Source organism: Cariama cristata, unplaced genomic scaffold, assembly GCF_000690535.1.
Source record: "Cariama cristata isolate BGI_N322 unplaced genomic scaffold, ASM69053v1 scaffold9818, whole genome shotgun sequence".
NCBI lineage: Eukaryota > Metazoa > Chordata > Aves > Cariamiformes > Cariamidae > Cariama > Cariama cristata.
The window spans coordinates 961-12,734 of NW_009631650.1; the positions used below are offsets into that span (position 1 = coordinate 961).

At 52.5% G+C, this 11,774-nt stretch overlaps 2 protein-coding genes across 3 annotated transcripts in view; one reads left to right on the forward strand and one right to left on the reverse strand.

Moving 5' to 3' along the window:
• Positions 1-992: 992 nt before the first annotated feature.
• Positions 993-6,304, forward strand: PHKG1 (phosphorylase kinase, gamma 1 (muscle)). 2 transcript variants are annotated; one of them, XM_009706045.1, is made up of 9 exons: positions 993-1,100; positions 1,385-1,560; positions 1,933-1,987; positions 2,610-2,675; positions 2,904-3,067; positions 3,950-4,040; positions 4,974-5,127; positions 5,211-5,336; positions 5,990-6,304. In XM_009706045.1, the coding sequence occupies exons 1-9, from the start codon at positions 1,018-1,020 to the stop codon at positions 6,239-6,241; spliced, it is 1,167 nt and encodes a 388-aa protein (XP_009704347.1). In that variant the 5' UTR covers positions 993-1,017; the 3' UTR covers positions 6,242-6,304. The 2 variants fall into 2 exon arrangements, with proteins under 2 accessions (XP_009704347.1, XP_009704348.1); XM_009706046.1 differs by having other exon boundaries at positions 1,018-1,100; positions 1,385-1,538; positions 1,938-1,987.
• A 910-nt stretch (positions 6,305-7,214) lies between these two features.
• Positions 7,215-11,774, reverse strand: part of SUMF2 (sulfatase modifying factor 2) — a 5,234-nt gene continuing 674 nt past the window's right edge. The window contains exons 3-9 of the mRNA XM_009706047.1: positions 10,584-10,698; positions 9,933-9,977; positions 9,573-9,723; positions 8,973-9,028; positions 8,451-8,535; positions 7,675-7,840; positions 7,215-7,320 (exon numbers count right to left, since the gene is read on the reverse strand). Of these exons, the coding sequence (XP_009704349.1) occupies positions 7,215-7,320; positions 7,675-7,840; positions 8,451-8,535; positions 8,973-9,028; positions 9,573-9,723; positions 9,933-9,977; positions 10,584-10,698 (724 nt within the window). The remainder of the gene's footprint in view (positions 7,321-7,674; positions 7,841-8,450; positions 8,536-8,972; positions 9,029-9,572; positions 9,724-9,932; positions 9,978-10,583; positions 10,699-11,774) is intronic.

Genomic DNA, 11,774 nt, shown 5'->3' on the forward strand with positions numbered 1-11,774 from the left:
CCGCCGGCCAGCTGTATGTGGGGGGCCGAGGAAGCTTGCTCGGCCGCTGTCCTCAGGCTGGCTTGGCCCTGGCTGACCCCGCAGCGCTGGCTGTCCCCGAGCACCCCGTCCCCTGCCTGTACCCTGACCCGCCGAGCCCCCCACGCCGCTTCACTGACCCTTGCCACCTGTTTTCCCTCCTTAGTCCTTTTCCATTCACTTTAAACACCATTTTTTCCTCCTTGTTCTCAGCCAAACCGTTCCGGACAACTTTGTCATCTTAAAAATAATTGAGGAAAAAAAGAAGAGGAAAAAAAAAAAAAAAAAGGCAAGGCAGATTTCAGTGCTTCGCAGGGGTCTTTGGGTGGCGTTGGCCTGGGGTGATGTTTCTGGAGGCTCCTACTGCTGGGGACCTTTGGACTTGCTGTGCCAGCATCACCTTGCAGCTGTGTGGTTTTGGGAGCTTAAGGTACAGCTCAGCCACTGCCTTCCCCACCAGCACTCTCCTCGTGGGCCTCTCAAAAAAATTAATGAAATTGCTTTCCCAGGCGGGAGGAACCCGGAGAAGTGTGGCACAGCCCTTAGCACGCGGTAGGAGCTGGAGAAGGATGCCCTGGCAGCTGGGTGCGGGTGCTCTGCAGGAAGGGACGAGGTTTTGAGGTGCCGCGGCGCTTTCCAAAGCCTTGGCCCCAGCCAGGCTGCTTCTGCCTCTGGGGACAGCCAGGCTGCAGGGGATCCAGTGGGATTTCTCCTGTTGTCCTCAGTTGGATCTCCATGGGGTCCTAAGGGCAAAGCTTTGCTTTTCCAACAAGTGAAATATCCCCTTTGGTCTGTGGTCCAGAATCATCACCATCCTCCTCCTCCTCTTCCTCCTCCCTTCTCTAGCTCACGTTTTCCCCTCTGGGCAGGGGGGGCTGGGGACGGGGCAGGTCCCTGCTCCTGCCCTGGGTGCAGCGAGCGCCCATCCTTGCTCTTTTCTCCTTGCAGCCCTTTTCTGTTGACGGACGAGCCCAGAGTGCCGCCAGGCAGGAGCTAGAGATGACCAGGGAAGAAGAGCTACCAGACTGGAACTCATCCAAGGAGTTTTATGAAAAATATGAGCCGAAGGAGGTTTTGGGCAGGTAAAGCTTGTTTTTGGCAAACTACAGTTTGACGTACTCCAGTAGCCGATAGGAACAGTGTCCCCTGGGAATCTGATATGAACAGGACCCATAGCAGCATGGGGTTAAAAATAGCATGAAGCAGCACTCTCCATCAGCTCAAAATCTTCCGTCCCACCAAGACAGGGTAACAGAGCGAGACCCATTCATGCATGAAAATGCCAACCAGCCCAGGTGCCGACGGCAGAGTCGGGCTGGACAGAGAGGAACGGAAACCCCCATCTTGTCTCTGTTGTCCCTGGCAGGGGGGTGAGCAGCGTCGTCCGTCGGTGCATTCACAAAACCACCCGGCAGGAGTATGCCGTAAAGATTATCGACATCACGGCGGGGAAAATATCCCCCAAGGAGGTGCAGGAGCTGCGAGAAGCCACTGCTAAAGAGATCGATATTCTCCGGAAAGTCTCAGGCCACCCCAATGTCAGTAAGTCAGGCTCTGAGCGTCAGGGCAAAGGGGTTTTCTGCCCATTTATTTGAGGTGTCTCCAGGAAGGGTTTTTGGGGTGAAATCCCTGGAGAGTCAGACCTCCAACGGTTTTAACGTGACACAGGGCACCTGCTCAGAGCATCATTTGCTCTACCTCCGCACACGCCAGCGGCGCCCGCACTGCCCAGGTTGTCACCCAACCAAAACACTGGTGAAGATCAGCTCCTCATGAATTCAGTTGGCAATCGGCGCTCAGACATAGGGGCTGAGCTGCACGCTCCCTGTCCCCAGTTAGATCTGCAGTTTTTAGTCTGTTAATGGACAGGAATATGCCGTACACTGTGCTCACAGCCCCCGTGTTTTATTGCAGTCCAGCTGAAGGACAGCTATGAATCCAGCACCTTCTTCTTCTTGGTGTTTGACCTGTAAGTACCAGCTTGCCCGTCCCCCCAGCACCATCTCCCCAAGCCCACTCCCACCCTACAGACAGACACCAGCCAGCACTCGGCCCAGCTTTTTATGGCCCAAACAGGGCAAAGCGAGGGGACAACCAGCTCGTGGTTAAGGTAGAATTGAGCCTCGACTGCTGCGAGCCAGCTCGTTGCAGCCTTGCCGCCGGCAGCGTTTCCCCTCCGTCAGCAGCTCAGTGCTGCTCAGGTTTCCCCATAACCTTTGGTGGGAACCGTCATACATCCCTGCGGGTTATTTATATGCCCAGCGGGACCAGGGCGCATGTGACGCTGCAGCTCCTGGTGCCGGGGCAGCACGATGGACGTCAGCGGAGGGGGATGACACCGGGAGAACCCTGTCCCATCCAAAACCTTGTCCTCTCCAGGGACAGCCTGTCCTCCTCCTGCCTGATGATTTGCAGCACCATATAGGCAGTTTCACCCCTTTTTATCAACAAGTCGCTTTGTCGTTTTGTGCAATGGGTGCACTGGGCTGTTAAGGGGCAGCAACCCCCAGGCAATCCTCTCCAGGAGCTTGGGGCCGGTTTGCCGTTGCAGCTCAGCTGCTGCCTGCCTCCGTTTTCCCTCCTGCCTGCAGGATGAAGAGAGGGGAGCTCTTCGACTACCTCACCGAGAAAGTCACCTTGAGCGAGAAAGAAACCAGGTAAGGCCAGATGCAGATGGCCGAAAATCCTATTGCAAAAGCAGAGCACGGGTTTGTAGGACGACCTTGTAGCCGGCACAGCACCCACAGGCAAAACAGCACCCGGGGCTGTGCCCCTGTGCTCAGACGTAGGGGCAGAGCTGTGCGGTCCCTGTCCCCATCCCCATCCCCGGGAGCACGGTGCTGGTGGGCGTTCGGGCTAGGAGAGATGCTGTCACCCCTCCCCAGGAAGATCATGCGCGCGCTGCTGGAAGTGATCCAGTACCTCCACTCCATCAACATTGTCCACCGGGACCTGAAGCCAGAAAACATTCTCCTGGATGACGACATGAACATTAAGCTGACGGACTTTGGCTTCTCCTGCCAGCTGGATGAGAACGAGAAGCTCAAAGGTAGGAGGATGGCAAAGCAGGGGCGATGCCGAGCTGGCCTGTGGCCACCCCGTTGCTGCAGTGCCCACAGGGAGTTGGTGGAGTCTGTCCAGCCCCACTCTCTCCTTGACGCCAGTCTTGCTCCGTGGGTGCACACTGGTGCCTGTTGGCTTGGGGTGCCCTCCTGCTCGTGCACGAGCCCGGCTCTGCCTGCGCACGGCCTCCAAACTGCCCTCCTTGCAATGAAGGAGTTGTTGCCCATTAGGAAAACCATCCTGGTCTTTCCACTTCTTTTTTCATAGAATTGTAATAGTTGGAAGAGACCTCAAAGATCATCAAGTCCAACCGTATACCCAACACCACCATGCCCGCTAAACCCACTAACCCATGTCTCGAAGCGCCACATCTAAACATTTTTGAACACCTCCAGGGATGGTGACTCCACCACCTCCCTGGGGAGCCCGTTCCAATGCCTAACGACTCTTACAGTGAAGAAGTTCTTCCTAACGTCCAACCTGAACCTCCCCTGGCACAACTTGAGACCGTTTCCTCTTGTCCTGTCCTTTCCTCCAGTTGATCCTCATTACCCCATCCCTTTACAGCCCAACATTAAGGTTTTTTTTACCCAACTCCTACCCTGCAAAGAGCCACATATCCAACAACAGGCATCCCCTCCCACCAGCATCTCCATTGCTCTCTTCACTCACTCTTTGGCCACTATAATTCACTGAGAAAAGTCACCAGGAAGATGCACACGAGTTGCAGTTACTCTCTGCGAGCACCATCACTGCAAAGATCCCACCTGGGATCCAAGCCCCCCCCTTATCAACTGCTTGGGGGTGGGTGGGGATGGCACAAACCCTCCTGGGTGTCCCAGGGGGATGCTCTGCCCTGTCTTTGCAGAGATCTGCGGCACGCCTGGCTACCTGGCCCCTGAGATCCTGCAGTGCTCCATGGACGACGAGCACCAAGGCTACGGGAAGGAGGTCGACATGTGAGTGAGATGCTTGCCTTCCCACCTCGCCCCTTGGGCTGCTCCCAAAACACGCGTGGTTTGAGGTGCAGCGAGAGTTGTGCAGGTGGGGACCCATTTGAGTGTTTGGAAGGAATTAAGTGATGTGCCAGAAGACAACCTTGAGGGCTGCGAGGGGCTGTCCTGGTGATCAAGGGGCTCTGGCACAGAGCTGGGGGAAGAAGCAGCCTGGGGAGAAGCCCACCTCCCCACTTTGCCCTGTCAGGGAGGAGGGAAAGCAACACTTTCTGTTCATAAAAATCAACTCGGGCTAGGCTCCAAGGCACAGAGCTTTTTAAACACTGCCCATAGTAAGACATGAAGACGAGGAAAGACGAGCCAGCACAGGAAACCCCATCAGAGCCCTGCAGGGACTCGGCCACTCTCTCTGGTGGCTTTGGGCTCAGGTCTGCAGCAGTCACAGCTGTAACCGACCGCTCAAAACACACTGGGGCATTTCACCCCTTTTTCAGTTCAAACACCTCCATTACCTCCCATGCCAGGACACTTTGCCCACCACAGCCTGAGCTGTGACAGCCCCAGAGGATCCAGCCCCGCTGGCACCACTGTGCCCCACCATATCCCACTCTCCCCCATCCTCTCCCTCCTCTAAAAAACCCAAGAAAAACAAAGACAGACAAATACCTCCAACTCCCAGCTTCCTCCTGCAGCATCCAAGAGAACAACCCCCCAGACCCCTCCCCAACAGCCGAGCCATCCCTGCTCCTTATTACCCATCAGTGCTAACGAGCCTCAGCAGCGAGCTCAGCCTCCCTCATCAGACACCACACAGGGCAGTTTCCTCCCGGTTTTCCAGGGAGGCAAAGCCAGATGTAGCCCAGCATATCCCAGTTGGGGGTGCAGATCCAGCTGGGTGCTACCGGGGGCTGGAGGGTCCGTCTGGGCTGCCCGCAGGTGGAGCACCGGGGTGATCATGTACACTTTGCTGGCCGGCTCGCCTCCCTTCTGGCACCGCAAGCAGATGCTGATGCTGCGGATGATCATGAACGGGGACTACCAGTTCGGCTCCCCAGAGTGGGATGACCGCTCGGACACCGTCAAGGACCTGGTAGGTGCTCAGGGATGGGAAAACCTTGGGAGGAGGTTGCAGATATGTGGGATACCTTGGGTTGATGCGGTGCCCTTGTGCAGATCTCCCGGTTCCTGGTGGTGGACCCACGGCAGCGGTACACGGCCGGCGAGGCGCTGGCCCACCCCTTCTTCCAGCAGTACGATGTGGAAGAGGTCCGGCACTTCAGCCCCTTCCGGAAATTCAAGGTGAGGTCGGGTATGGGGGTGTCTCAGTGCCCCAGCCCTGGGGAGCCTGGGAGCTGCACGAGCCGAGCGGTGGGATGGATTCCCCAGTTGAGCTGGGAGAAACTGGGAGTACAGCAAGGCCGATGGACCTGGGCTTTGGCAGGGTGCGGCAACCTGGGTGGAGACCCTTCTCCGAGCACTGTTGTGCTTGCTTTCTGGTACTTCCTAAGGGCTTTTTCACAGAAGAGGATTCAATAAGAAAAGGGAAAAGCCTGACGACCCCTCCTCCTCAAAAAAAAGAAACCAATAAACCATTAAAAAAGATCACTTGTCAGGGGAGGTCAATGAGGCTGCTATCACACGGGTGCATTAATGATGCAAAAGTTGATAAAACAAAGGAATCCTTTCCCTTCCCTATAGCTGGACATTAAGGCAGCGCAAAGGTCCCCAAAGTGACATTAGGTGACACATTTAGGACTGACCTGCAGTTTTGTCATTAAGAGCACGCTTGGAAGAAGCCTGTGCTGCTCACACGGGACTGAATACCTGTGCCAGGAGCTGGGCTCCCTCCCAACTCCTCCACAAGGACAGCAGCCATGTGGGATGCGATGAGGCCGATTCGGTCTCATCGTAGGACTGGCAACAAATTCCAGCCTCTTCCCCCTGTGCTGCAGGTGATCTGCCTGACCGTCCTGGCGTCCGTCCGTATTTACTACCAGTACCGGCTGGTCAAGTCGATCACCAGGGAGCTGGTGGTGCGGGACCCGTACGCCCTGAAGCCCATCCGCAAGCTGATCGATGCCTGCGCCTTCAGGACCTACCGGCACTGGGTGAAGAAGGGGGAGGCGCAGAACAGAGCTGCCCTCTTCGAGAACACCTGCAAGGCCATTTTGCTCACCCTGGCAGCCGAGGAAGGGCTGTTTTGATCACTGCTGCATAAGCTGATGCGTTTACTCAGAATCAAGGCAAGTAAAATCTTTGAAAACCAACCGGTGACTTCTTTCACTTTTTCTTTTCTTTTGCTGGCCTTGGGTCAGGTGCAAATGCAAACCCAGCAGACGGGTGCAATTTACCCCGGGGTATGTCCTGCTGTAAGGGATGGGTTTGGAGAAGCTGCCTCTAACAGAGCCATAACCAGCTGCGGCTCCCAGTGGGGAAGGCTCAACCCCGGGCACAGCCTGGCACCGGAGCGGGACGCTTTTGGGGTGGTCACAAGCGGAGGAGGGATGAGCGCTGCCTGGAGCGGTGGTGTCACCCACCCATGTGCTTGAGGCTCCTGGTCCCATCAGGTTTAGTGGCAGAGCTTGTGCACAGCCAGTTTGTAGCCTTTATACTGGTTATAACACCTGGGAGAGGTGGGTCACTGGTTTGTGTCATCTATGCACTTAGTAACAAGCACACACGTCATTTTGCCACTGCTCAAGGGTCAGTGAAGGTGCCTTGTTTTACTTCTGGGAAATCTCAGCAGATGGTAGGAAGCTGGGACTTCCCGAGGAGATGGGGACCGATGTGGGAGTCCCCCTTCCAGGGACGTGTCCCCATCGCCCACCCCCTGCAGCCACCTCTCACGGCAGCCCCATGCCAGCGGTCCTGGGGGGCCGCGGGCGTTCACTCGCTCCGGAGGGAGCTGGAGGGCAGAGCCGCTCTGGCCCGGGCCCACACACATGCACCCCTCTGCTAATTTAAAATGGACACCAAAAGGACATTAAAGATAAACCACCCTGCCTGTCATTTCCAATCACTGCTCGTGCCCAGATCTCTTGGTGCAGAAAGGTGTTTTAGCCGAAAGTATTTATTTTTAAATTTTTAAAACCGTCTAGGTTTAATGCAAGTGACTGCTGGGGGTTACTGTTCATCTCCACGGGAGAAAACGCCTTCAGGTCTTCCCGAGTGACCTCCTCAGAGCTCGGGTTTGGTCCGGCTTTTCTCGGCCGTGACAGGCGGGACGTCGGCAGCGCAGCGGAAGCTGAGGTTGTCGGAGGCCGAGTCTGGCGTGTTCCCCATTCTCATGGGGAAAAAAGAGACACCCAAAATTAGGGATCCTTCCTAGTTAACGCCTGCATCCTTCAATGTGACCCTCTATAACAGACTAGAAACATCTTCCATTTCTGTTGAATAACTTCAAGCAAAGAATTTAATTCTACTACTTGATGGAAAAAACGCATCATTTGAGAAGCAATTAGGAACGTATTTACAGCAGGAAAATTTTTAGCAGTATTTGTAGTATGTTTTCGTAACTGCTTCTCAGAAAAATTGAGCAGCAACAAACAAATGTCTTTTAAAATAAAACCCCCTTCCAAATAAAACCAAGCCAGAAGAAATTACTGTGAAACAGCCCCTGGGCATTGCCCAGACCTACCTGGTAGTAACACGAGCTTTATGATTTGCAGACCCATCTGCAGTGTCAATCCACGAGGCACCTCTCAGGACCCGCGTGTTCTGAGCACGCTGCCTCGATGGCAGCCCCGGAGTCAGGTACTCCGACGCGGTCCACTCCCAGGTGTTTCCCAGCAGGTCGTAAAGCCCTGAGACGTGGACGGTTTTGCATCAGGATGATGAGAGCACATTTGCAAGGGCTGCAAAAGCACTTTGGTGTATGGGAGGGGCCGCACCATTCAAAGCATCACTGCGCGAGCGTGGTTTAATGGTGAGACTGGGAACCAGAAGCTCTTCACTGTATTTCAAACTGGCCCCAGTTCACAACTGGGCCTTTAATGTGTCTCATCATTTCCCATCTGTGTGAGGGCATGGCATCTGCTGCCCTGAAAACAACGTGCTCAGGATTTTCACCTAAGTCACACTGGAGTGCAAAATAACCGACTTGTAATTAAAAGCAGGGGATGGTTTGGGACAACGTGCTCAGGATTTTCAGCTAAGTCACACTGGAGTGCAAAATGACCAACTTGTAATTAAAAGCAGGGGATGGTTTGGTGCGTTGAAGTGCACCAGATGCACGTCAGCCAACTTCAGTAACAACCATCAGTGCTTGTGCTGGGCTCGGTTATTCTATCAAGATGCTGACGTGATCCCACATCACATCTGAAACGCTGCCACAACTACAGGATTCTATAATTAGTGTTCATTTAGGAAGCAGATGCCATCCCCAAAACCAAGGCGGGGATACCTGCTCCGTACCATAGTTGTTCTGAGGAGGGAACGCTGCCACCGGCGAGACGCCGTGATAACCGTCTTCAGCCGTGTCGACCCCCGGGAAATCGCCCTGTGGGAAGAACGATCGCTCCGAGCAAAGACCCACCATGGAGACAACACGAAGTCCTGCTCTTCACAGGACCGTGTTACACTTAAATAATGGAAATAACTCTCTGTTGCAAATTAAGACTACGCAGCATTTCTGGCCAGGAGAGGAGATCAACCATCGAAAGTTCTCCAAAGACAACTCCCTTTTCAAACAAATTGATGTATGAATTTTTGGAAACATTGAAATCCTGGTTTCCCAGGGAAACTGGGCTGAGTTTGCTCCCTCTAAGGGTATTTCGGATAACCCACCAGGAGCTGAATTTCAGTACCCTGCAGGTAAGTCTGCATTGCTTCCCAGGACCACGCAGCCTGCTCAGGCAGCCACGCACACTCGGTGGTCAACTTCACCACCACCCTCAGAAGAACTCAGTGTAGATGGGATGATTTTTAAGATCTTACCTGCCACAGATTTGTACGGTTTGGCTGAAACTTGTTTCCCCAGGGATACACCCTTTCTGCCAAGGAGGAAGAGACACCCGTTACCCACGTGTCACTCCAGCCTCCGCTTTCGCCTATTTTTAACCAGGCTGTTACGACTGTCCTTTTCTGCTCAGCTCGGGACACTGAGAGGGGTTATATGAACGGGGATTGTTGGTCTAATCCCTACAGACACTGCCAAGGAGCCGAGGAGAGATGGGAATCAGCAACAGCTTCCCATTTACAAAGGATGGCTCATGCCAGGGAGTCCCGTGGTCCCCCCAGCAATCCCAGCGGCTGCTTTACGCTGCCATCGATGTGTGGGGCCAGGTGGGTCACTCCTTGCCCCAAACCCAAGAAATGGTATTTTTAGCTGGCAGAAGTTTAGGAAGATATATTAAGATCATAGATAAGCCACTTCTTCTTCCTATATTATTATTATTTCGACTCCCAGGCCAAAAGAGGTGGTTCAGCCCCCGAGATTAACCTCTGAAAACGTCCCTGGATGGAGTTTTGGATCTGGTAGAACTAACATTACTCAATGTCTTGGTTTGGAAACACATCAGAGCTTGTGGTACATACGTTCCAGTCCTCCCCTGGCAGCGAATTCCCACTCCTCCTCTGCCAGGAGTCTCTTCCCTTTCCAGGCACAGAACGCCTGCGCGTCGTTCCAGCTCACGTGCAGCACCGGGTAATCCAGCCTGTCCTTTATGCTGGAGCCAGGACCCGAGGGCTGGGAAGAATTGCATTGAACACATTTTAATTGATTTTATAAAGTTTTCAATTAAAAAGGGAATAAAGGATAGAACAGACAAAGGCAGGGAACGTGCAGCAACCAGAGGTGCTATTTTTTCCCCATTTTCAGTCGGTAAGGTGCAGTACACGCTAACATGAGCATGCTTCCAGCACGGAGAGGACTCACTGGGTGGGGCTTTTACTCACCTGTCGCCAAAAAGCCTTCTCGATGGGCAGCCACCAAGGGGCCGACTGGGAAAAGAAACGACACCAGATTAAAGCAGAACTGGTGACACCCCCCCAACCCCATCCTCCAGCAGCGTGTGTAAAGAAGAGCGCTTGTTAGTCTGGAAATGGTTAAATGCTGCAGTTTGAGCTGAGTTATCACAGGCATTTTGATAGTGCTTTCCAACAGAGTAGAGATGTCTGCTTTTGAAAGTGAAAATAGATCACAAAGCCCATGCTGTTTAGTTTTTCTATTTTAAGGTTTGATTAATAAAGTACTTTGAAACACGCTTTGCTCTCTCCCAGCTCACTGGAGCATCTCATGTGTCCAGTCTGACAGCGTTTGGAGAGGATGTAAACAGAGGAGCACCATAAATCAACCCAGGCTGAACCCTGCTGTGAGTTTCAAAAACAAAACAACCCAAGACTAAAGAAAAACCACCGAGAATGGCCAGGCTCTTCACTGAGAGGTAGCTGCTACTCAGTGGAAAAGCAGTACCGGCAAGGGTCTCCCCTCCTGGTTTGGTTTGGTTTGGTTTCTTACTTAAAACAGAGAGGTTGGACAGGGATGTGATCAGAAATACCATCTCCGTCATCATCACTGAAACTCATCCCCATGGGATTTAGATTTACCTCCAGTTTTTGGGTGACTTTTTTTTTCAGCTCTTCAGATACGAAATCCTCAAAGACAAAGCTCCAGCCATATGCTTCTGCTTCTGTTTTGTATTTCTTTTCTCTAACAAACTCCCTGGCATAAATACAACACGCAAGAGTCGCACCACGGAATACAGCGATTTGCACACCCAACAAGTTCAGAGCAAGGTAAAACGTACACAACCTACAGACACCCCACCGGCGGAGAGTCCTGGCTCCTCCCCAGCACAGCTCCAGTCGGTTTGACATCGATTTAACAGAAAAAATGGTCCAATTTGCATCTGTTCACAGATCTGACAGTTTTTATGTTACCTATGCAGGTAAACTCACCCTGCGCTCTGGTCTTCCATAAAAGGTAACAATTGCAGAAATTGAAAATCCCTTAAAAGCCACTAAAACCTATGGCTGCTGTTAGTTAAATGTCCCCAAAATGCAAAAAAAAAGTCACATACTGCTGAATAACCTCACCCTGCATCTGTCCCATCCGTTTCCCTATTAATTGCCATTACTGTGTGTTGCTGGGCAGTCACTGGTGCGTGGAAGCGTTGGCTCTTTTTAGGCAAATAAAGGCATTTCCCCCAGTGCGTTTATTAGTGCTCTGTCCGAGGGCTTCTACAAAACACATGGAGTGGTCTGGGGTTTACAAATGGGAACCGAACCTATAGGAACCTGAAATCTGAAGCAGTACAGCCCTATTAGTAAGAAAAAGACACACGCACAAAAAAGTATGCCTGCAAGGAAAAAAAGAACAAAAAGAAGAAAAAGGAGAAACAAAAGAAAAAGGAGGACAAAAAAAATAAAAAGGAGAAAAAAAGAAAAGGGAGAAACTAAAGAAAAAGGGAAAAAAAAGGAGAAAAAAAGAAAAAGGAGGGAAAAATAAGAAAAAGGAGAAAAAAAGAAAAAGGAGAAGCAAAAGGAGAAAAAAAAAGGAGAAAAAAGAGAAAAAAGGAGAAAAAAGGGAAAAAAGGAGAAAAAAGGGAAAAAAAAGAAGCACGTGTGCAAGCTACACTGCTAAGATGCTTCAGCTTGCACCCATGGAAATGATTTACTACTGACAAACACTTTTTTTTTTTCTCTAATACAACCGCTGGGAACAACTAAGCGTTGCCTTTCAGACCCCGAAGACCCCCCCCCACCCCCCCGCTCCCCACGGCCGCCCCAGCTCCCCCA